The 21959-nt window shown below is 45.0% G+C and overlaps 1 protein-coding gene across 1 annotated transcript in view; it reads left to right on the top strand.

The window, feature by feature from the left end:
- Window positions 1-17038, top strand: part of LOC138296107 (zinc finger protein 879-like) — a 532771-nt gene extending 515733 nt beyond the window's left edge. The window contains exon 7 of the mRNA XM_069234965.1: window positions 16168-17038. Coding sequence (XP_069091066.1) covers window positions 16168-16892 — 725 coding nt within the window. The 3' untranslated portion in view covers window positions 16893-17038. The remainder of the gene's footprint in view (window positions 1-16167) is intronic.
- Window positions 17039-21959: the final 4921 nt, after the last annotated feature.

Genomic DNA, 21959 nt, shown 5'->3' with positions numbered 1-21959 from the left:
CCCACGCTAGACTGCATTGCTGGGTACCGTGTGATTTGCAGCTGCTCCGGCTCCTGTGCACTCTTCCAGGATTTCCTTTGTGCACAGCCAAGCCTGGGTCCCCGGCACTCCTTCCTGCAGTGCACAACCTTCTGAGTTGTCCTCTGGCGTCGTGGGACTCCCTTTTGTGACTTCGCGTGGACTCCGGTTCACTTTCCTTCCAAGTGCCTGTTCAGGTACTTTTGCTGGTGCTGCCTGCTTCTGTGAGGGCTCCCTGAGTTGCTGGGCGCCCCCTCTGTCTCTTCCTCCAAGTGGCGACATCCTGGTCCCTCCTGGGCCACAGCAGCACCCAAAAACCTCTTCTGCGACCCTTGCAGCTAGCAAGGCTTGTTTGCGGTCTTTCTGTGTGGGGACACCTCTGCAAGCTTCATCGCGACGTGGGATATCCATCCTCCAAAGGGGAAGTTCCTAGTCCTCTTCTTTCTTGCAGAACTCCAAGCTTCTTCCAACAGGTGGCAGCTTCCTTGCACCCTCAGCTGGCATTTCGTGGGCTCCTGCCCACTCTCGACACTGTTGCGACTATCGGTCCCCTTGTCTTACAGGTACTCAGGTCCGGAAATCCACTTTTGTTGCATTGCTGGTGTTTGTTCTTCCTGCAGAACCCCCCTATGACGACTTCTGTGCTCTCTGGGGGTAGTAGGTGCACTTTACACCTACTTTTCAGGGTCTTGGGGTGGGCTCTTTTTCTAACCCTCACTGTTTTCTTACAGTCCCAGCGACCCTCTACAAGCTCACATAGGTTTGGGGTCCATTTGTGGTTTGCATTCCACTTCTGGAGTATATAGTTGTGTTGCCCCTATACCTATGTGCTCCTATTGCAATCTATTGTAATTCTACACTGTTTTGCATTACTTTTCTTGCTATTACTTACCTAATTTTGGTTTGTGTACATATATCTTGTGTATATAACTTATCCTCATACTGAGGGTACTCACTGAGATACTTTTGGCATATTGTCATAAAAGAAAGGACCTTTATTTTTAGTAACTCTGTGTATTGTGTTTTCTTATGATATTGTGCATATGACATCAGTGGTATAGTAGGAGCTTTGCATGTCTCCTAGTTCAGCCTAAGCTGCTTTTCCATAGCTACCTTCTATCAGCCTAAGCTGCTAGAAACACCTCTTCTACACTAATAAGTGATAACCGGACCTGGCACAAGGTGTAAGTTCCTCTGGTACCCACTACAAGCCAGGCCAGCCTCCTACAATAAGCAACACTTATGAATACTGAAAACCCATGTATTAGGTGGATTTCTCACATTCGTAGATTGAGGCATAGGTAAGTAGCTGATCCAGGAAGGGATACTGGGCCTATTGAGTGAACTCACACTCTATTGTATGTTTAATATGTCCTCCAACAATTTGCAGATTGTTTCTTAATGTGAAAATACAGACAAAACTAATTATGTGAAAGACAAGAGTAGGTATAAATCCAGGCTGGAGGCAATACCCAACGTTTAGTAGGGGGGTGGAGTGGGGGTTTGTGTGTGTGTGTGTATGTGTGTGTAAGGAGGAGGGGGCTGTCAAATTATTTTCTCTACCAGGTAAAACATTCTTGGCTTTGGAGGAGAATAATCATATGAAAATGCACATTTCCCCATTGTTTACTCATGCAAAATATTCAGATAGAAAATGTGATAGAGACTTCTAGTTGCAGATTCCTTCCCTTAGAATTTTCCCAAGGCGTCAGACTGGATCCGGAGATCCATCGGTAGGTGACGTCAGTCGACTCCGTGGGCATCGTTTGCGTCATAGTCGCAATGATGATGTAAGACTAGTACATAGACTCCACCTCAGCGCAGTAACGTCAGTTATTTTCTTTCCGCGTCTCGTGATGCTCCGGAGAGAGCTACCCTGGTCTCTTTTTGACTGATTTCAAACGTTTTGCTGAGTTTTTTGGTGAGTTTTTGGTGCATCGAGATGTCCCCGAAGACCGGTTTCAAGCCGTGCGAGGACTGTCATTGCATCATGTCGGTGACAAATCCGCATCGTGTCTGTTTGAGTTGCTTGGAGAGGAACCATGACCCGAAGTCGTGCTCCGAGTGCCATGCACCCGATGGCCTTGAGGGACCTGTCTCTCATCTCATTGTGGCCCGCGCTCGCCTCTGCGTAGGTCCCGGTCTCGCTCGAGGGGACGGTCTTGAGACTGCTCACGGAGCCACCACCATTCTTCTTCTTCTTACCTGGGCCCAAGGACTTTGAAGAAGTCGTTGAAGTGGTCCTGTTACCCTTCGACTTCACCCCGTCGCTCGGCCCATGCGATGCGGGAGGAGCATCGACACTCAGGGGCCTCCGTCTTCAGAGCCAGATCCTGGGTCTGCTCAGCGCTTCCCTGAATTTCCGGGAGCTAGAGCGACCCCTGCCCAATTGAAAGAGTTTTATGAGGCCTTGCATCTCATTTTTGGGCAGACCGCCCCGTTACGGTGCTTTCGGGCCCAAGGGGTTCGGTCGGGGGGCCTTCAGATTCCGCGCCGGCGGCTTCGACTCCGGCCACCGAGGTCCCCTGCGGATCTGCTCTCGGATCCGCACAGATGCCGGTACCACTGAGACCTTCCCCGGCGCCGGTTCGATTGCCGATGCTTTCGACGTCAGTGGTGCCCATCATCGACGTCGACCCGATCCTCATCCCTGTCGACCCCGTCTCTGTCTTCTATGCGGCCTACTCACCCCAGGTCAGATTTGGACCCTTTTTCTTATGGGTACGAATTCAGGGAAGGATTGGAGGGGTTTCTGGACCCTTCTGAATACCAGGATGGCCTTAATTTGACCTTAATTTGGACTGGGCACACGAGTTGGGTGAGGCCAGTGGCCTGGACACTTCTCCAGACGCTGGCATGCTGTCTCGTCCTACCGTGACTACGGCAGAGGGCGCAACTTATTCTATGGTGGTCAGTAGGGCGGCTGAGGTCCTTGCCCTTGAGCTGCCTAATGTACAGGTCCAGTCAAATCTCCTGATGGAGGTGCTTCAGCCAGGGGCTTCCACATCTGAGCCCCTTCTGCCATTCAATGATGCCCTCACCGATGTCCTCTTGGATACTTTGTCCAAACTCAACACAGGGGCTCCTGTGAACAGAACTACCGCACGCCGCCATTGGCCTGCCCTGAACGACCCTAAATTCCTGTCCCAACACCCCACGCCTGAGAGTCTTGTCATCCAGGCTTCCTCTTCCTCTGGCACATTCCCTTCTGCACCCCCGGGTAGGGAATCAAAAAGGCTGGAACAATTTGGAAAAAATATGTTTTCTTCCTCTGGTCTTGAGCTGTGGTCCGTGAACTCTGCTTGCCTTTTGGGCGGCTATACCCACTCTCTGTGGGATATGGTTGCACAAGTTCTGCCACAGATAACGGAGGAGGCCCGTGCTATCGTCTCCCAAGCTGTCAACGATGGGAGAGATGGAACGAATTTCACACTCAGATGTGGGCTGGACACGACCAACTCTGTAGGCAGATCGGTTGCGACAACAGTGGCCTTGAGGCATCACGCTTGGGTGCTTACTTCGGGTTTTTCAGGGAATGTCCAACAGTCTCTTATGGACATGCTCTTTGATGGCTCCTGTGTCTTTGCAGACAAGGCGGACTCTGCTTTGGAGAGGTTCAAGGACTCCCAGGCTAAGGCTTGGTCCCTTGGCCTTTCCACTGCCCCTCGCCCCCAGCAGTCTGCCTTTTGTCCTTTTCGTGGCCAGGGTAGGGGCTCCCTGTCGGGTCCCCATCCCAGCCTCTGTGCCACCCATGCTGTTCAGCCGATGTGTGGCTGGGGACGCGGAATCCAACTTGGGCTTAGGACAGAGAACCAGAGGTCTACCCAGTCCACCCCTGCCCCCGCTGCAGCCTTCAAACCCTCCTAGTCCGTCCTCTCACTCCAATCCAGTTTGCGCAGGATTCGCCATCACCTGCCCCACTGGGAATTCATCACTATGGACAGGTGGGTTTTGCTGATAGTTCGAAGGGGCTACTCCCTCCCCTTCGAATCTGCCCCACCAACTATGCCTCCATCAGTCAGCGATGTTCCGGAGGATCATTTGGCACTTCTCCGCCAGGAAGTCGCAGCTCTTTTGCCCAAGGGAGCCATAGAGAAGGTCCCTGTACCAGAAGTAGGTTGTGGTTGTTATTCCCGCTACTTTCTGGTGCTGAAAAAGGACAAGGATTAACGTCCTATCCTAGATCTTCGGGACGTCAATTACTTTGTCAGGAAGGAGAAATTCAAAATGCTCACCACGGCTCAGGTACTGTCTGCCTTGGACCGGGGAGACTGGATGGGAGAGTTGGACTTGCAGGTCGCTTATTTCCACCATCCCATCCTGCCTGCCTACAGATGTTACCTGAGGTTTGTGATAGGTCACAAGCACTATCAGTTTATTGTGCTCCCCTTCGGCCTTACCAGCACCCCTTGGGTGTTCACGAAAGTGATGGCGGTGGTTGCAGCTCATCTGCGCAGGTTAGGGGTTTCAGTCTTCCCCTACCTCGATGACTGACTGTTAAAGGCGGACTCCCCCCAAAAGGTTGTCTCCGACCTCCTGCACACGCTGGGGTTCACTGTCATTGTGCCAGTGTCACACCTGACTACCTCTCAGACGCTCCCTTTCACCAGAGCTGTTCTGGTCACAGTTCCAGGCTTAACTGCCAGAAAAGCGAGTGCAAGATATTCGGGCTATGATTCTGATCTTTCAGCCTCCGTCTCGGTTCTGGTGAGACTGACTGTGAGACTGCTGGACCTCATGGCCTCCTGCATCCTGCTAGTAACACATCCCAGATGGCATATGCGGGCCCTGTAGTGGGATTTGAAGTTCCAGTGGGGGCAGCATCAGGGAAATCTCTCCAACATGGTCCAGATCTCAGTGGGGACTTCGAAAGACCTGCAGTGGTGGCTTTCAAATCTGCATAGTGTCCACTGCAGATCCCTTTCCCTTCCCCAGCCAGATCTATCTATAGTGACAGATGTGTCACTTCTAGGTTGGGGCGGCCGCATAGGAGAGGCAGAGATCAGAGGAGTCTGGGCTGCATATCAGTCTCTCGGAGCTCTGGGCGATCAGGCTTGCGTTGAAAGCATTTCTTCCCTCTCTCAAAGGGAAAGTAGTGCAAGTGTTCACTGGCAACACGACTGCCATGTGGTACTGCAACAAGCAGGGCGGAGTAAGGTCCTGGACCCTTTGTCAGGAGGCACTACGCCTCTGGACATGGCTGGAACATCAGGACATTACCCTGGTGGTTCAACATCTTGCGGGCTCTCTGAACGCCAGAGCAACAAATTCAGCTATTGATGCATAGCCCATCACGAATGGCGTATCCATCCGGAGGTGGCGCATGGTCTCTTTCAGCAGTGGGGAGAGCCTTGGTTAGATCTGTTTGCCTCCACAGAGAACGCGCAATGTGAGCTGCTTTGGGCATTGGAGTTTCCGAGGCAGCACTCGCTCGGAGACGCTTTTCGTCTCGAGTGGAACTCCAGCCTCTTTTGCGCCTTTCCGCCTATACCACTTCTGCCCAGAGTTCTCAAGAAGATCAGGAACGGCCTGGCCCAAGTTATCTTGGTGGCTCTGGACTGGGCACGGAGAGTTTGGTATCCAGAGCTATTGAGCATGGCCACCAATCCTCCACTCAGACTGCCTCTTCAGGATGATTTTCTGTGGCAGCAGCAGGGGATGGTTATCCACCCAAACCTGTCCAATCTCCACCTTCATGCATGGAGACTGAGCGGCGGCAGTTGACGGCTTTTGACCTTCCATCCGAAGTCTGTGACTTTATCTTGGCAGCCAGGCGTCCCTCCACCAAAACGGTATACGCCTGTTGTTGGCATAAATTTGTGTCATGGTGTACCAACAAATCTGTTGATCCCCTCTCTGCTCCTCTGTCTGAGGTTCTCTTGTTCATTCTTTCTTTAGCCCAGCAGGGCTCTGGTTTGGGCACCCTTAAAGGGGCCTTTCTTAGGTTACCTGATCAGCCTTCACACTTTAAGTCTCCTATTGTCAATCGATTCCTTAAAGGTTTCACCCATTTATTTCCTCCCACTCCATTTATCATGCCTCAGTGGGACCTCAGTCTTGTCCTTACTTACTTAATGTGTATTCCCTTTGAGCTGATGCACAATTGCCCTCTAACTTTCAAGACTGTCCTTCTTGTTACTATCACTTCTGCTCACAGAGTGAGTGAGCTTCAAGCTCTTTCTTCGAAGACCCCATACTTGTCTGTGCACCCTGACAAAGTGGTGTTGCGCATTAAGGCTTCCTTCCTTCCCAAAGTTGTTACGCCTTTTCATGTAGGACCGTCCATCACCTTGCCTACTTTTTATGCATCCCTACATCCTTCTCATGAGGAGGAGTGACTCCACCGTCTGTACCCAAAAAGAGCGTTGCCGTTCTATCTCAATCGTACTAAAGATTTCCGGGTGGACGATCAACTCTTTGTTGGATATGTGGGTTTGAAGAAAGGGAAAGCGGTGCAAAAACGTACCATCTCTTGATGGATAATTCTTTGCATCTAGATGTGCTACGCTTTGGCCAAAAAGCAATCCCCTGAGGGCTTGCGCGCTCATTCCACCAGAATAACTGCTGCTTCCACTGCGTTAGCACGTGGAATTCCTGTCCTGGATATCTGCAAGGCAGCTACATTGGCATCCCTGCACACGTTTGCTAAACATTACTGCCTGGACAGTCAGGTCAGTCAGGACGGTTGCTTTGGTCGTTCGGTCCATCAGGACTTCCTAGTATGATCTTAGTTCGCAGCCCACCTCTGAGGTTGGCATTGCTTGTGTATGTATTCTAAGGTAAGGAATGTGCAACTAGAAGTCTATCAGATGTGCAAGTTACTTACCTTCGGTAATGAAATATCTGGTAGAGACATATTCTAGTTGAAGATTCCTTACCGCCCACCCATCCTTCCCACTTGCAAACTGATTTCTAGGGACAGGGATTCCCCATTCAGGTCCTTAGCTCTAGCGCAACAATCTCAATGTTCTCAGGGGCTCTGTGCTTTGGCGTGGAAAGTCGTTAAAAGAAACCGACGTCACTGCGTTGAGGCGGCATCTATGTACTACTCCAGACGTCATCACGGCAACTACAACGCCAACGATGCCCGCAGATTCGACCAACGCCACCTACCGACATGCAAGGGTATTGCTCAAAGAAAAAATCTCTGGATCCAGGCTGATGCCTGCGGGAAATTCTAAGGTAGGGAATCTTCACTAGAATATGTCTCTATCAGATATTTCGTTACCGAAGGTAGGTAACTTGTACTACTGCATGAATAAATTTTGAGTCTTGGAGTATATCTTTAATCCAATTATTTACAAAGACTCTGGGGATTCTCTGAATTCCATGAAAGTTGAAATTTGATACATGGGCTTTAAGAATCTGGCCATGGAGTGCAAGGGTTCAGTTTACCATTTGTTGTCTCACAAGTCTCAGGTTACATCCTCGGTTTGAGTCTCAGCATTCATTGGTACCCAATTGCTATCTTCTTCCTTAATACTTTATTCTGTTCATATAAACCATAAAAGACATACAATAAATACATACATACAAATTTCTTAGCATTAAATTAATAAATAACACTATTAGTGCAAATTTTTAATTCTAAAAGCAGCATATATATAGTTTATCACAGCCTATATTGTCTCTACGTCACCTAGATTGTGTAAATGCGAAAAGGCAAGGTGGCTAGTTCTAATGGTTTTTATACAAAAAATGGGGCGTAAAAAGCTTTTTCTTGGGGTATCATAAAAAGTGCAAAAGAGTATAAAGTGCAAGGTGCTTTGAAGTGTTTTTCCATCACAGCAACACGGTGAAAGATTCTTGAACCAAGTTCCGCGAATGGGAAATGCTACCAAGTAATGTAATGAATTCAAACGTAGCCTGGTAAGGACCTTTGTGCTCAAGGCTGGTAGTAACCAAGTATAACATTGGATGTAATTGCTGTGACTGGTTCCTCTCCTGATTTTTTATCTATACCTGTGTTTAGCTTTAAATCAAAAATTTGCTGCCAATATACTTCCTTAACCCTTTTAATATCCAGCTTTGTCAAAAGGTCAGGCTTGAGGAAAAACTCCCCTAATCCAAGGGAAAAGAGAGAAGAGTGGACATACCTAAGCCAGGGTATGGCCAATGTTAGTGATAATGAGAGGCAGTCCTGAATCACCATTCTACATAAGTAGGCTTCAGGTTTTCACCAAATTTTTAACCATAACCATACAGGTTGAAGCTTTATGAAATCAGATATACCTCTCAAGCCCACTTCTTCGTGACACAACGTTACTGAAGTTGATTGCGGAACTGCTAATAACCTCCTTAGGAACTTATTTTCCGCAACCTGGAAGCTCGAACATTCAGCATGACCCCAGACCCCTGCTCCAAATGTCGCAATAGAGAGACATTTACTAATAAAAACAGTCACCATCTCTTTTACAGGTTTATGTCCCAACTTTTTCGAAAATCTAAAAACAGCATCTATGGCACTTTGGAATTGTGTTAAACGTATATTTACTAAAAATTTCCAATTAAAATCTACGTCAATAGGAACCCCCAAATACGTAATATATGGGACCTTAAGTATTTCTTCCCCTTCCAAAATAAATGTTTTGTTTTTTTACTAACTTTGGCCCACTCTTCATCGCAAATTACTTTTATCTATTGGTTTTAAGACCGAGGTTTCCCATAAATGTGTTAAAAGCATTCAGTAAAATTTGGAGACCAATTGCTGTCCTTGAGATAAGAACGGCGTCATCCGTGTACAAAAGTTCTGGAATTGGGGAGTTATTAATAATTGGCAGATCCTTCCCCATTTCACAAAGAAATTTCTCTAACCCATTTATATAAAGAAGGAAAAGAAAGAGGGCCAGCACACAACCATGCCTGATCCCCTTTAATGAGGGGAATTTCTCTGTTAAATCTCCCTCCTGGGAGTATCGAACTCGCGCAGAGGTGCAAGTGTGAAGTCTTCTAAGTAAAACAATTATATCTTTATCCACCCCCATATTTAACATAACCGTCCACAGTTTCTCTCTGTTGACTGTGTCGAAAGCACAAGACAAGTCCATGAATGCTAAATGTACACATCCCCTTTTAGCTTTAGTGTATTTTTGGACTATCAAAGTCAGGTTCAGGGTTTGTTCGACTGTACCCAACCCTGGTTGAAACCCGAATTGCACCTCTGACAAACAATTTGTCTCCATTGCCCAGTTTTCCAGCTTATTTAAAAGCACTCGCCCTAGAATCTTAACTGAGCTGTCCAAAAGATAGATTGGGCGATAGCATAAATGGCCTGCCTTCTTAAAAATCGGGACAATGATCGCCTCGCTCCAAGTGTCTACTAATGGGCCTATCATGGCAGACCTCAAAACATTAGTAAGCAGTGGTCCCCAAAAATCTGGGAGCGCTTTATATAAATCAGATGGAATTCTGTCTGGGCCAGAGGCTTTGTCAGAGGGGCAATCTTGGATAGCCTGTTTTACATCAGCTACACTTATTGTATTACTAAAAGCCACACTAATCGGAGCATCTGTTATTGTCATAGAACAGTTCACATCATTGTGAGAAACATTATTCTCTATGATAAAAGTTTTTAAAAAATAATCCACCCAAGTCTGTGCTGGAATGAGTGTCCATAGTCATTTTGGCCTTATCATTCAGTAGTGGGGAATTAATCACTCGCCAAAAGGCAGTTGTATCTCTGTTTTTACTTGCTTCAATCAGTTCCTCCCAAGCAGACTCTCTCAATTCAGCCTTTCTAGTAGCAAGTACATCCTTATATCTCTTTCTTGCAATTTTGATAGCATATCGATCTTGGGGGAAGAGATTGGTTATTTTCTTTAGATTTTTTAGAGAGGAGGTACATGCATGATTAAACCATTGAGGTCCTCTTTCCCTGTTGGTACTAGGACACTGCAGCTTTTCAGTCATATACCTTGTCAGGGAAGAGAAGGCATGAATAATTTTGTGGGGGGGCGTATCTTCGCCCAGGGCTGTCATAACATTTGTCCATTTATTCAACCTTAAGTATTTAAAAAAAACTGTTGCTATCTACTGTTCCCCATTTAATGGTCAAACCTTTCAGAGCTGAAAACTTCATATCTGGGTGTCGTTCCTCTACTCTTAAGTCACTATTCAAACCAAACTTGTTTCTATAGTTAAAGGATTATGGTTGCTAATACAAGTTAGCGTCACCCTGAACTGCCCGACAAAGGGGGTGAGTTCTCTAGAATAAATAATAAAATCAGTTATGGGGTGGGCATCTCCCCTTATAAACGTCGGTACCCCCTCTACTACTGGTTTTGGAAAGAGCAAAGAATTGGCTGCTATCACGTGATTAATAGCGTTCCCATAAGGAGAGTGTTTAAAATGCTGCATTGGGCAATCATATTCATCAAGAAGCCCACAGCAATCTCAGAACTCTGGTTCACACAAATGAGCATTCAAATCACCAACCCATATTATTCTTAATTCCTTCTTGCTTATATTAATTACCTTATATATCATCATCTCGAGGTTATCAATCACACTAGTATTGCAGAGGTCAAAAGTGTTGTTATAGTAGTTAATCAACAACACATTAAATGACACTGCTAATTGCAAGAATAGAACAAAAAAAAAAAGGAGATGTACCCATAACACACACGTCCACCCCCTTTGCCATTACTGATACAAAAGTAGCCAGACCTCCCTTAGCTCTATCCATGGGGGACTTAATTGCAGGAATGCTATATGTAGTGTAACCATTAATATGAGGAGGCTCTATGGGCCAGGTCTCTGGGCAGCAAATATAAAGGTTTTTTGTCGCTAATCTTAGCCAGTCAGAGCTTCCCATTTTTGATCTTAGTCCTGCCACATTCCAGGAAATAATCCCTGAGCCTGTCATATCAAATATATTAGAAGCTCCCTCGGAGTACAAATTGGGCTGCTGCAATATGTTTGTCTCTAGATTCTCCTCTAGAGAAGACCCAGTTACTATTGGTTAGTCTAATTGCTCTAGAAGAGCCCAGGGGCTCAGACCTATTGGACAGCGTCAGAGCGGTATCAGGCAGCTCAGGGACATAAGGATGGCTAAAATTCTGTTTACCAAAGTCAGTTGGATCAGACAGATAAGGCTAGGATGAAGGAAAAATTAACTCGGTTAGGCGTTGTACTTCAATGGATCCTGTGAATTGAATTGTGGTTAAAAAGTAATGATACAAAGCATTAACTAGCCACGGGCTCTTGAAATTTATAATTATACAGTCCCCTTTTGAGGACTTGGGCGATGTATCGACCCAGGGGACCCTTCTTACAGTTGGAATATCCTTGAAAAGATCTGCCCTCCACCTGAATGCTTTCCAACCCAATGTGTAACTTTATTTAGCAATGACGTATGAGATTCGGGATATGAACTTCCTAATGTAGGCACATTTTCCAGAACTAAGAAATATGGAGCGTAAGCCAGCGGGAGCCTTGGGTAAGGTGTTTGATCTCTTGTATACGCTAATGTAGGCACTGATGACAAAGACTGCGCCGAACCCTCAAGACCCTCCTGCTTGACTATTCTCTGCTGAGATAGCATATTTGTAGAATAATCTATGGGCACCGGGTTCACGGGCTTTAAAGCGGAGTTCTGGGCGTGATACAGCCTATCTTTTCGATTTGGCAAAATAACCTGAACTGATGGACATGAAAGATCAACAGTTAGGCTGAAATTCTGCTCTCGATAATTATGGCTTCATTGCCATTGATAAAAAATCAACCTTCTCCTCAAGAGTAGCCACTTTCTCCAAGACCAAGGAGCACAGCTTTTATCACTAAAATGATTTTCGAGCTGGCTAAAGTAATCATTGGAGAATTCCAGGGGTTTAGTCTCTCTTATCTGTTTCCCAGCAGCTCTCTTTGATGGTTTTGGTTGTGACTTCCCCTTTCTGTTCTCTGTTCCTACTAAGTCCTTTCCAAGTGCATTAGATTTTACAGTGGACAAGGCTGAGTCTAAAGGGAGGTCTACAACATGGGGGGAGATCACATGCCTGCTCTTTTTTAGGGGTGGGCTCTTGGAGGTCATAGGAGTAATTTGATCAATTCGGGGGTCCATGTCTGTTATGACACAGGGATTCCTTATCCTAGTTACTGAGGATTTTACATGGGAGGACTTTTCTTCCGTCTCACCTTTCCCAGTCTTCTCCAGGGTTGATTCTAAAGTAGCTTCCACACTCCCTATCTCCGACTCAATAACACCCATCACGGAGGTAAGATAACTAGTTATCAGCTTAGGAACGGGGGCCTCCTGGCAGGGACCCCCCTTTCCATGGTCCCTTTTACGTTTCCCCATCAGGACAAACAAAACTTAAGTTAAAAACGGAATGTCTTATTTAGAATCTGACAGCCAAAGCTTGTAGGAGGCTGGCCCGGCTTACAGTGGTGGGTACCTGGTGGTTGTAGGAGCTGGCCTGGCTTGTAGTGCATACCAGAGGTACTTACACCTTGTGCCAGGTCCAGTTATCCCTTATTAGTGTAGAAGAGGTGTTTCTAACAGCTTAGGCTGATAGAAGGTAGCTATGGCAAGGCAGCTTAGGCTGAACTGGGAGACATGTAAAGCTCCTACGATACCACTGGTGTCATATGCACAATATCATAACAAAACACAATACACAGCTATACTAAAAAGAAAGGTACTTTATTTTTATGACAATATGCCAAAAGTATCTCAGTGAGTACCCTCAGTATGAGGATGAGAAATATACACAAGATATATGTACACAAACCAAAATTATGCAGATAATAGCAAAAGGAAGTAATGCAAGCAATGTAAAGTTACAGTAGATTGCAATAGGAGCACATAGGTATAGGGGCAACACAAACCATATACTCCAAAAGTGGAATGCGAACCACGAATGGACCCCAAACCTATGTGAGCTTGTAGAGGGTCGCTGGGACTGTAAGAAAACAGTGAGCTTTAGAAAAATAGCCCAACCCAAGACCCTGAAAGGTAGGTGTAAAGTGCACCTACTACCCCCAGAGAGCACTGAAGTTGTGATAGGGGGATTCTGCAAGGAGAACAAACACCAGCAATGCAACAACAGTGGATTTCTGGACCTGAGTATCTGTAAGACAAGGGGACCTAGTCGATGAGTCGCGACAGTGTCGAGAGTGGGCAAGAGCCCAAGAAATGCCAGCTGAGGGTGCAAGGAAGCTGCCACCTGTTGGAAGAAGCTTGGTGTTCTGCAAGAACGAAGAGGACCAGGAACTTCCCCTTTGTAGGATGGATGTCCCACATCGTGAAGAAGCTTGCAGAGGTGTTCCCACGCAGAAAGACCACAACCAAGCCTTGCTAGCTGCAAGGGTTGCGGTTAGGGTTTTTGGATTCTGCTGTGGTCCCTGAGGGACCAGGATGTCGCCACTTGGATGAGAAGACAGAGGGGGCGCCCAGCAAGTCAGGGAGCCCTCACAGAAGCAGGCAGCACCCGCAGAAGTACCTGAACAGGCACTTAGAAGAAAAGTGAACCGGAGTCCACCCGAAGTCACAAAAGGGAGTCCCACGACGCTGGAGGACAACTCAGAAGGTTGTGCACTGCAGGTTAGAGTGTAGGGGACCCAGGCTTGACTGTGCACAAAGGAAATCCTGGAAGAGTGCACAGGAGCCGGAGCAGCTGCAAATCACGCGGTACCCAGCAATGCCGTCAAGCGTGGGGAGGCAAGGACTTACCTCCACCAAACTTGGACTGAAGAGTCACTGGACTATGGGTGTCACTTGGACAGAGTTGCTGAGTTCCAGGGACCACGCGCCTCATGCTGAGAGGGGACCCAGAGGACCGGTGATGCAGTCTTTTGTTGCCTGCGGTTGCAGGGGGAAGATTCTGTCGACCCACGGGAGATTTCTTCAGAGCTCCTGGTGCAGAGAGGAGGCAGGCTACCCACAGAGCATGCACCACCTGGAAACAGTCGAGAAAGCCGGCAGGATGAAGCGAAACAAGGTTGCTAGTAGTCGTCTTGCTACTTTGTTGCGGTTTTGCAGGCGTCCTGGAGCAGTCAGCGGTCGATCCTTGGTAGACGTCGTAGAGGGAAGTGCAGAGGAACTCTGGCGAGCTCTTGCATTCGTTATCTGGTGAGATGCCTACAGGAGAGACCCTTACTAGCCCACAGAGGATTGGCTACAGAGAAAGGTAAGCACCTATCAGGAGGTGTCTCTGACGTCACCTGCTGGCACTGGCCACTCAGAGCTGTCCATTGTGCCCTCACACCTCTGCATTCAAGATGGCAGAGGTATGGGACACACAGGAGGAGCTCTGGGCACCTCCCCTGGGAGATGCTGGTCAGGGGAGTGGTCATTCCCCTTTCCTTTGTCCAGTTTCACGCCAGAGCAGGGTTGGGGGGGGATCCCTGCAAGGAGGGCACCATCTGTGACCTTCAAGGTATTTCCAGAGGTTACTCCTCCCAGGCCCTTCACACCTATTTCCAAAGGGAGAGGGTATAACACCCTCTCTCAGAGGAAATCCTTTGTTCTGCCTTCTTGGGACTGGAGTGCCCAGGCCCCAGGGGGACAGAAACCTGTCTGAGGGGTTGGCAGCAGAGGTAGCTGCAGTGGAGTCCCCGGAAAGACATGTTACTTGGCCATGTTCGGAGTTACCATTGGGACGCTACATATAGGTATTGACCTATATGTAGTGCACGCGTGTAATGGTGTTCCCGCACTCACAAAGTCTAGGGAATTTGCCCTGAACAATGTGGGGGCACCTTGGCTAGTGCCAGGGTGCCCACACACTAAGTAACTTTGCACCTAACCTTCACCAAGTGAGGGTTAGACATATAGGTGAACTATAAGTTACTTAAGTGCAGTGTAAAATGGCTGTGAAATAATGTGGACGCTATTTCACTCAGGATGCAGTGCCAATCCTGTGTAAGAATTGTCTGAGCTCCCTATGGGTGGCAAAAGAAATGCTGCAGCCCATAGGGATCTCCTGGAACCCCAATACCCTGGGTACCTAGGTACCATATTCTAGGGAATTATAAGGGTGTTCCAGTGTGCCAATGAGAATTGGTAAAATCAGTCACTGGCCTGCTGTGACAATTTGGAAAGCAGAGATAGCATAAAACACTGAGGTTCTGATTAGCAGACCCTCAGTGATACAGTTAAACACCACACAGGAAACACAACAGGGCATACTTTATGAGCACTGGGGTCCTGGCTAGCAGGATCCCAGTGACATAGGCAAAAACAAACATACATATAGTAAAAATGGGGGTAACATGCCAGGCAAGATGGTACTTTCCTACAAAGCTGACCTATCAAAAAGTAAAAATAATAATAATAAACACTAAACGAGAGTAAGCCCGGCCCAGCCTCATCCGGTCGCGGACGGGCGCAGATGGAGGGCAAGTCTGATTTTATGTGCTTCCTGGCGCGAAAGAAAATAGCAACAGCGGCTTCCTGCCGCAAAGGATCCTGGGCATTGTAGTCTCAGCCCCCTCCGTCTCCTTAATGTGCGCGTCCCGCGCAATGGAGGGCAAGTCTGAATTTATGGACCTCCTGGCGCGAAAGGAAACAGCAACCGCGGCTTCCTGCCGCAAAGGATCCTGGGCGTTGTGGTTTCAGCCCCCTCCGTCTCCTTAATGCGCGCGTCCCAATTGCTATCATAAACTAGGCGTGTCTTATATTGATCCAGTAGGGCCATATCCATTCCAGATCATGATATCTACATATAATTCATTTGCATACTGAAACTCAGTGGAACTGATTCACATTGTCCATGGTTATGCAGAAATCTGGAATGACTCTGAATCTCCTGCGAATATGTTCATCTTCCACGCCATAAACATTGTCCCCTGCTTTGAGACCTAGACCTCAAACTGCCCTGTCATGTGTGATGCCTATCACAAGTTTCTTTGCGTAACACTATTGTACTGAATCTATGCTTTCTTTTTTAAAAGTTTTGTTTGGATCTCTGTGCAAAGTACACGATTGAAGTTCACAAACTGCTGTGGCATCCCTTTTTTTGACCTTGCCTCAAACATTTTGATAAAATCTTTAACTGCTCTCTCTGCGGTTGTAAATGTATATTGCACTAGTGACAGTAACATGAACGATACTGTGTACTGCCACTACGATAGACCACAGCGCTACTGCTTTTCTAAATGTTCTTTTCCGTTTCTGTGCTGATTATTAAAATGTTTTTCCACATACTTAAGGTACCAGCTCGTCATCAAATCCAGTTAAAAAACAGCAAGCATATAGCTGGAAAAGAACATCTACCAACACTGAACATGAGAGACATTTTAGTAACAAGTTAAATGTTAGCCATCATAGAAGCAAACCAGGGGAAACGTTTTCTTTTTCCAGTGAAAATGGCTCCAGTCTAAATCTAATGCCACATCGTCTTAAACAAAAGGAAGCTCACAGAGAAGACAGACAGTATACCTGGACTGAATGTGGGAAAGCGTTAAGGGGATCTGCAACTTCAAATCTGTATGAAAAAACACAAACTTTACTGAAAATGTATATTTGTAGCAAATGCGGAAATACTTTTAAACAGTCAGGAAATGACGCTGCTTATCATCAAGGTAACAGAAGGCTGCAGCAGAATACATGCAGAAAATGTGCAAAAAAATTACACAAACCAACAAACCTCAACAACGATCAAGGAACATATCTGGGAGCGAAGCCATACATATGTAGAGAATGTGGAAAGTGTTTCCAGAATTCACGAACATTGATAATACATCAGCGAGTGCATACTGGAGAGAAGCCATACATTTGCAGTCAGTGTGGTAAGGCCTTCAGACAGTTGCCACACCTTGTGGTACATCAGCGATTGCACACAGGAGAAAAGCCTTATATATGCAGCGTATGTAACAGTCGATTCATCAATACATCTAACCTAAAGAGGCACCAGCAGATACATACCAGAGATTGAAACAATTTCCTTCACATGATGGGTTTTGTTGCATAACATTATTATACTACCCAAAGCACAAAAGTTCAAAAAGTAGTTGGTATATATTGGTCTATATTATGGTCACATTTGTCAAGAATAAAAAAGTTAACGCATTTTAGCCTCCACATTAGACGTCTTGCAATTGATAGTAATAATGCAAATGTTTCTGATAACAAAACAACGATGCGAAAATATTAGGCCATTGTAAACATGTTAATGATTCCAAGAAAAGAGAAGTACGTGTATGTAAAATGGTATGCACGACATAGCTCAGAGTCCTCCAAGACAGAGAATGTGTGTGTATATATTTCAATTCAATCTCTCTCTTTCTCTCCCACCACCATCAAGAGGAAAGATAACACAAACAATAACAAAGAGGAATAACATCGGGAAAATAGATAAAATTGACAACTGAAATAAATGTTGAATTCGGTGAAACAAACCTTTGTTGACAATGCAAACAATTAAACGTGTAGAACCACAAGAGATTTTAAGAGAGGAGAGAGACCCTGGCAATGTTATAGAGACGTATATGCTACTTAATATAAATGGGGATTATAGAACAGCATATACGTGACTAGGCAAGCAGGGAAGGAAAAAGGTATAAAATACCACGAAAATATGTGCTAAGAAATGTTTTGGTAACACCGGCCACTTTTCTGAACTTCACTGAAGAAGCAGATTCCGTCAGAAAAACAGTTCCTGGTTAGGCAAGTTAGAATGTGGGAGATGAGAAAATACAAATGTGTACACAACAACTCCACCACCGTACACGAATGAAACAAGAAAGTAAAATATAATGACCACATTGACTGCATAAGCTAATAAATAAGCCTAACCTGAACAGTAAAATATGATTTGCTAAAATATGTAAACCCAGTGTGGTATACATTTCTACTGCGTTATGAAGTTACTTCAGCAATAAAAAAAAAACAGCCAAATAATACGGCCTCAGTATAATATAGCTGACAAAAAAGTCGTTTATAAAATATCCCAAGCAAAAAACTTTGACGGGAAATAAGAGAGAATGCATTAAATTGAGCATATTATTTCCAGATCAGTGAGTGAATCGTAGGCCTTGAATATTGTAATTTTGTGATGGAACAAAATTAAAACCCAGACTTCATTCACTGAGATCTAGTTGGGAAATTTGACGTGGCAGCTAAAGGAGTTTTTCTCATGCTGTTTTTCAAAACAGTTGCACTGGTTGATTTACCTACAGAAAGAGAATGCAATAATGTGACATTCCCTCGAGTGTCGACTCTATTATAGTTTACTGTACTAATCTACTGAAGACTTCTCTTGTCTCATAATAGGCTCACTTTTTCTTTCAATCTCCAGCATACATTACAATATCATCAAGAAGCTTAGTGGATGCTAGTGCTCGACGTAACAATAAGCTCTAGGAATTTAGTGAATATGAACGTTGGCCAGAAATGTAAATACTTATTATAAACTGAATACTAATTAAGCAGATTGCTTTTTGTAGTAAATTGCCTAAAATATCTTCTAAATAAAGGCTGTAGAATAATCAGATAAAACCGTGTGCAGCTAAGGTCATCACAGTCACAGTATTTACATGAGTGGCAAAACCATACTAAAACAAGATAAATCCACTCTACCTTGAAAATACTGAAAGGAAAACAAAGGACAGTACGAAGAAATGTTGTTGTTCTGCAAACTTTTTCCGTTCCAACAATAAACTGAAAACCTGTGCACAATATTTAGAAGTGCGCTCCTTATCTCACACTACTCTATGTTCATATACCTACTTTTACGCATATTACCCAGCTTCGCTCAAAAGCATTATTTCAGAAGAAAATGCATACCACTTTTCATTTCACTTTTCAAACTTTGAAAGATGAAAATTCAAGGGCCAAAGTTACAAGATGCTTGTGGCCCAAAGTTCAGTGTGGGTGTACACATTGTCCGCTATGCAAATATAAATTCTTAATCGTACTGTGCATAATCAGGATGGGCAAAGATCTTTTCCTAATGTGGTTTTTCTGCATTCAGAATTTTTAGTGTTTGCGGATATATCAGGGATTACTTGCAAACATAGGTAAACACCTACAAACTTGTACGTTTTATTGGTACTGACATGCCTCTTGTATGGATTGCACTTCTATGTATTCTGCATAAAAACAGCAAACACTTGATTTTCCCAAATTGTGCCGTGTAGAGAGAACTGCACTTAACATGCATACGAGGTGAAGTATTGAGAACTACTATAGAAATGTTTTTTTAAAAAGGAAAGACTTCGAGATTTGAGACTGTTGTGGTATCTGGGTTGAGTAACTTTAATAATGTTCTTTCTGCTGTTTAGCACTAAAATATAGCTGTCTGGCGTTTCTCTATACATGCAGGAGCCACGACATATTTTCAGGATAACAGTAAAGAAAAGCAAGGATAAGCCCAGTATGTTAAACGGGAAACATAGGCAAAGGGGTGAGATTTTATAAAATATCTGCATGTCCATTGCTCCATAAATCTACTTGCCCGGTAAAAAAATTCACTTGTCCATTTGGTGCCACTTAGTGAAGTGACAAATTATGGCAGCAATTTGATTATAAAAAAAGCTCTGATTATAGCCTTTCTGAGTTTGCCTGAGATCATAATATAGTAGGGTTTGAATACTAGCAATTCCTTTATTGTGCCATACTGAGAAAGGTTGATCATTTACTCCTGACAAGAGTAGAAATCAAATTTCTTTCAGGGTTGGGAAAAAGGTGGCGTGAGAGAAAATGAACTTATAAAACATCAACAGATTTTCTCATGAGCAAAACTGACAAATGCATAGTTGCTTGTGCTAAAATGCAGTTCACAAATATTTTCTAGGAGTGCAATTTCCTGGCCTACTTCTATAAATTCTTGTTAATTCATGAAAGCCATAAATCTACACTAATGCAAGGACATATACCATGCGTGCACTGCACCCCTTATTAGGTCTGGCATTAACCAAGACCTTTTGTTCTTATTAAAATTCTGTCTATCTATAGACTGGCTTCACTGAGTGACAATATTCTGCTCTTTCATAAGCAGTATATCGGCACTCAAAGTAGTTTCATTCAGTGCCAGGAATGTTGTGATATGTGCTTTGTGAGAAAGAAAACTGTAAATGTTTGTTACAATGGTGAGGTATTAACCGAGCATCCAGATGATATTTCCAGCCATTTCCAAACGCAAAGCAGGTAGAAGCTAACCTGGCAATATAAGGTTTCATTGACAGATTGACATCTAGCCAAAATCCTAGGTTCTTTAAATTTAAGACCGGTTCTGGGAGAGTGCCTAAGGGTTCAGGCCAGCGCTCGGGGTCCCATAGCAGGGAGTTCTTACACATCACCATCACCTCGCTCTTGTCGCCAGTAAGCTTTAATGAGTTAAGTGTTCATCCAGAATGAGATCTTACCCAGTCAGGACTTCAGGGCATCGGAATTTTGGCCCTGAGCAGGTGACGGAGATGATTTGAGTGTCATCTGCATAGAGAACCACGGTATGGCTGCATCTTTCCACAATGTTCGCAAGGGGATGAACATAGATAGCATTGAGCTTAAGGTTACTATTTGTGTGACTTCAGAATTAAGAGCATGAGACTTTGATGTAGAGATGTAGAAGAAGACTTGAAAAGTGCGATCTTTTAAAAAAGAGGTCATCCAAGATAGGGCTATCCTTTGGAGACCCAGGTTTGCCAATCTTTCTAATAGGGTGGTTTGTGAAATCTGCATGTAAATTTATTTTAAACATGTCATTCTGTATATCCAAATTGCATTCATCTAGATAGGTGCTCCTGTTAAAAACAGTGAAGGTGCTGAGTTGCAGGTGAGTGAAGGTGATATATACAGTATGTGCAAGAAGTGGTCAGAAGACAATTATGGAATTGCAGTGGCTTCTGCGGTCCAGGAAGCCCTGAAGACTCACAAAGAATCTTTTGTATTGGTATAATCCACTCTTTAGGTTATGTCAACGTTTCGACCCCGAATTGGAGGTAAATCAAGGAGGGGTCATCATCAGGACAACAACATTTTGACTGGTAGCACCTAACGGTAGTATGAATCACTAAATTAGTCAGGGGTTGATTAATCTTTGTGTAACAATAAAATCGGTGGTTTAGGGAACAAAACTCACCTAGAATCCAGTGTGCGAAAAACCGTCTGGTGGTAAATGGCATCTACAGAAAATGTGGATGTCCCAGGGTCAGGAGGTCTAAACTTATCCCGTGGGGGGTCACAGTACCATGGAGCGCCAATAGTGGAGAGGGCTCAAGTGGTCTGAAAGCAAGGGAAAGTATTCAATAAATCTCTGAGTAGGGATAATGCGATCTGTCTATACGGAAACTTACATGCACTTACAGATATAATAATGCTGGTCCCAGGATTACTTGCTGGTAAAATTACCAGGAGCGCCAGAATCATCGGGGGCTCAGGGTATCTATAACACAGGAGGGTTGAATGCAAAATGAGAGCTGCTTCAGGTGGTCCAGGTGATCCTGCCAGCTGGAGCTAAAGACAGCAATATCATCAAGCTGCACTAAAGGACTCCAAGCCAGCAAGGACTTGATTCACAAACCTTTGGAAGGTGGCAGGGGCATTCTTTAAGCCAAGGGCATCACAGTAAACTGGTAGTGCCATCAGGTGTAGAGAATGCTGTTTTCTCTTTTGCTCCTGGTGCCATTCTTATTTGCCTGTACCCTGCTGTTAAGTCAAAGGTACTTAAGTATTTGGCAGAACCCAATTTGTCAATGAGTCCTTCTGCCCTTGGAATAGGGTGAGCATCTGTCTTGGTGACAGAATTGAGCCCTCTGTAGTCCACACAAAATCTCATCTCTCTCTTGCTATCTTTTGTGCGAGGTTTGGAGACCAAGACCACTGGGCTAGCCCAGGGACTGTCAGAGTGCTTTATCACTCCCAACTCCAGCATGTTGTGGACTTCCACTTTGATGCTATCTTTAACTTGGTCAGACTGTCTAAATATTTTGTTCTTGACAGGCATGCTGTCTCCTGTGTCCACATCATGGGAACACAGGTGTGTCTGACCAGGGGTCAGAGA

Source organism: Pleurodeles waltl, chromosome 5 (genome assembly GCF_031143425.1).
Source record: "Pleurodeles waltl isolate 20211129_DDA chromosome 5, aPleWal1.hap1.20221129, whole genome shotgun sequence".
NCBI lineage: Eukaryota > Metazoa > Chordata > Amphibia > Caudata > Salamandridae > Pleurodeles > Pleurodeles waltl.
Note: the sequence above shows the minus strand (reverse complement) of the source record. Positions and strands in the feature narration are given on the sequence as shown.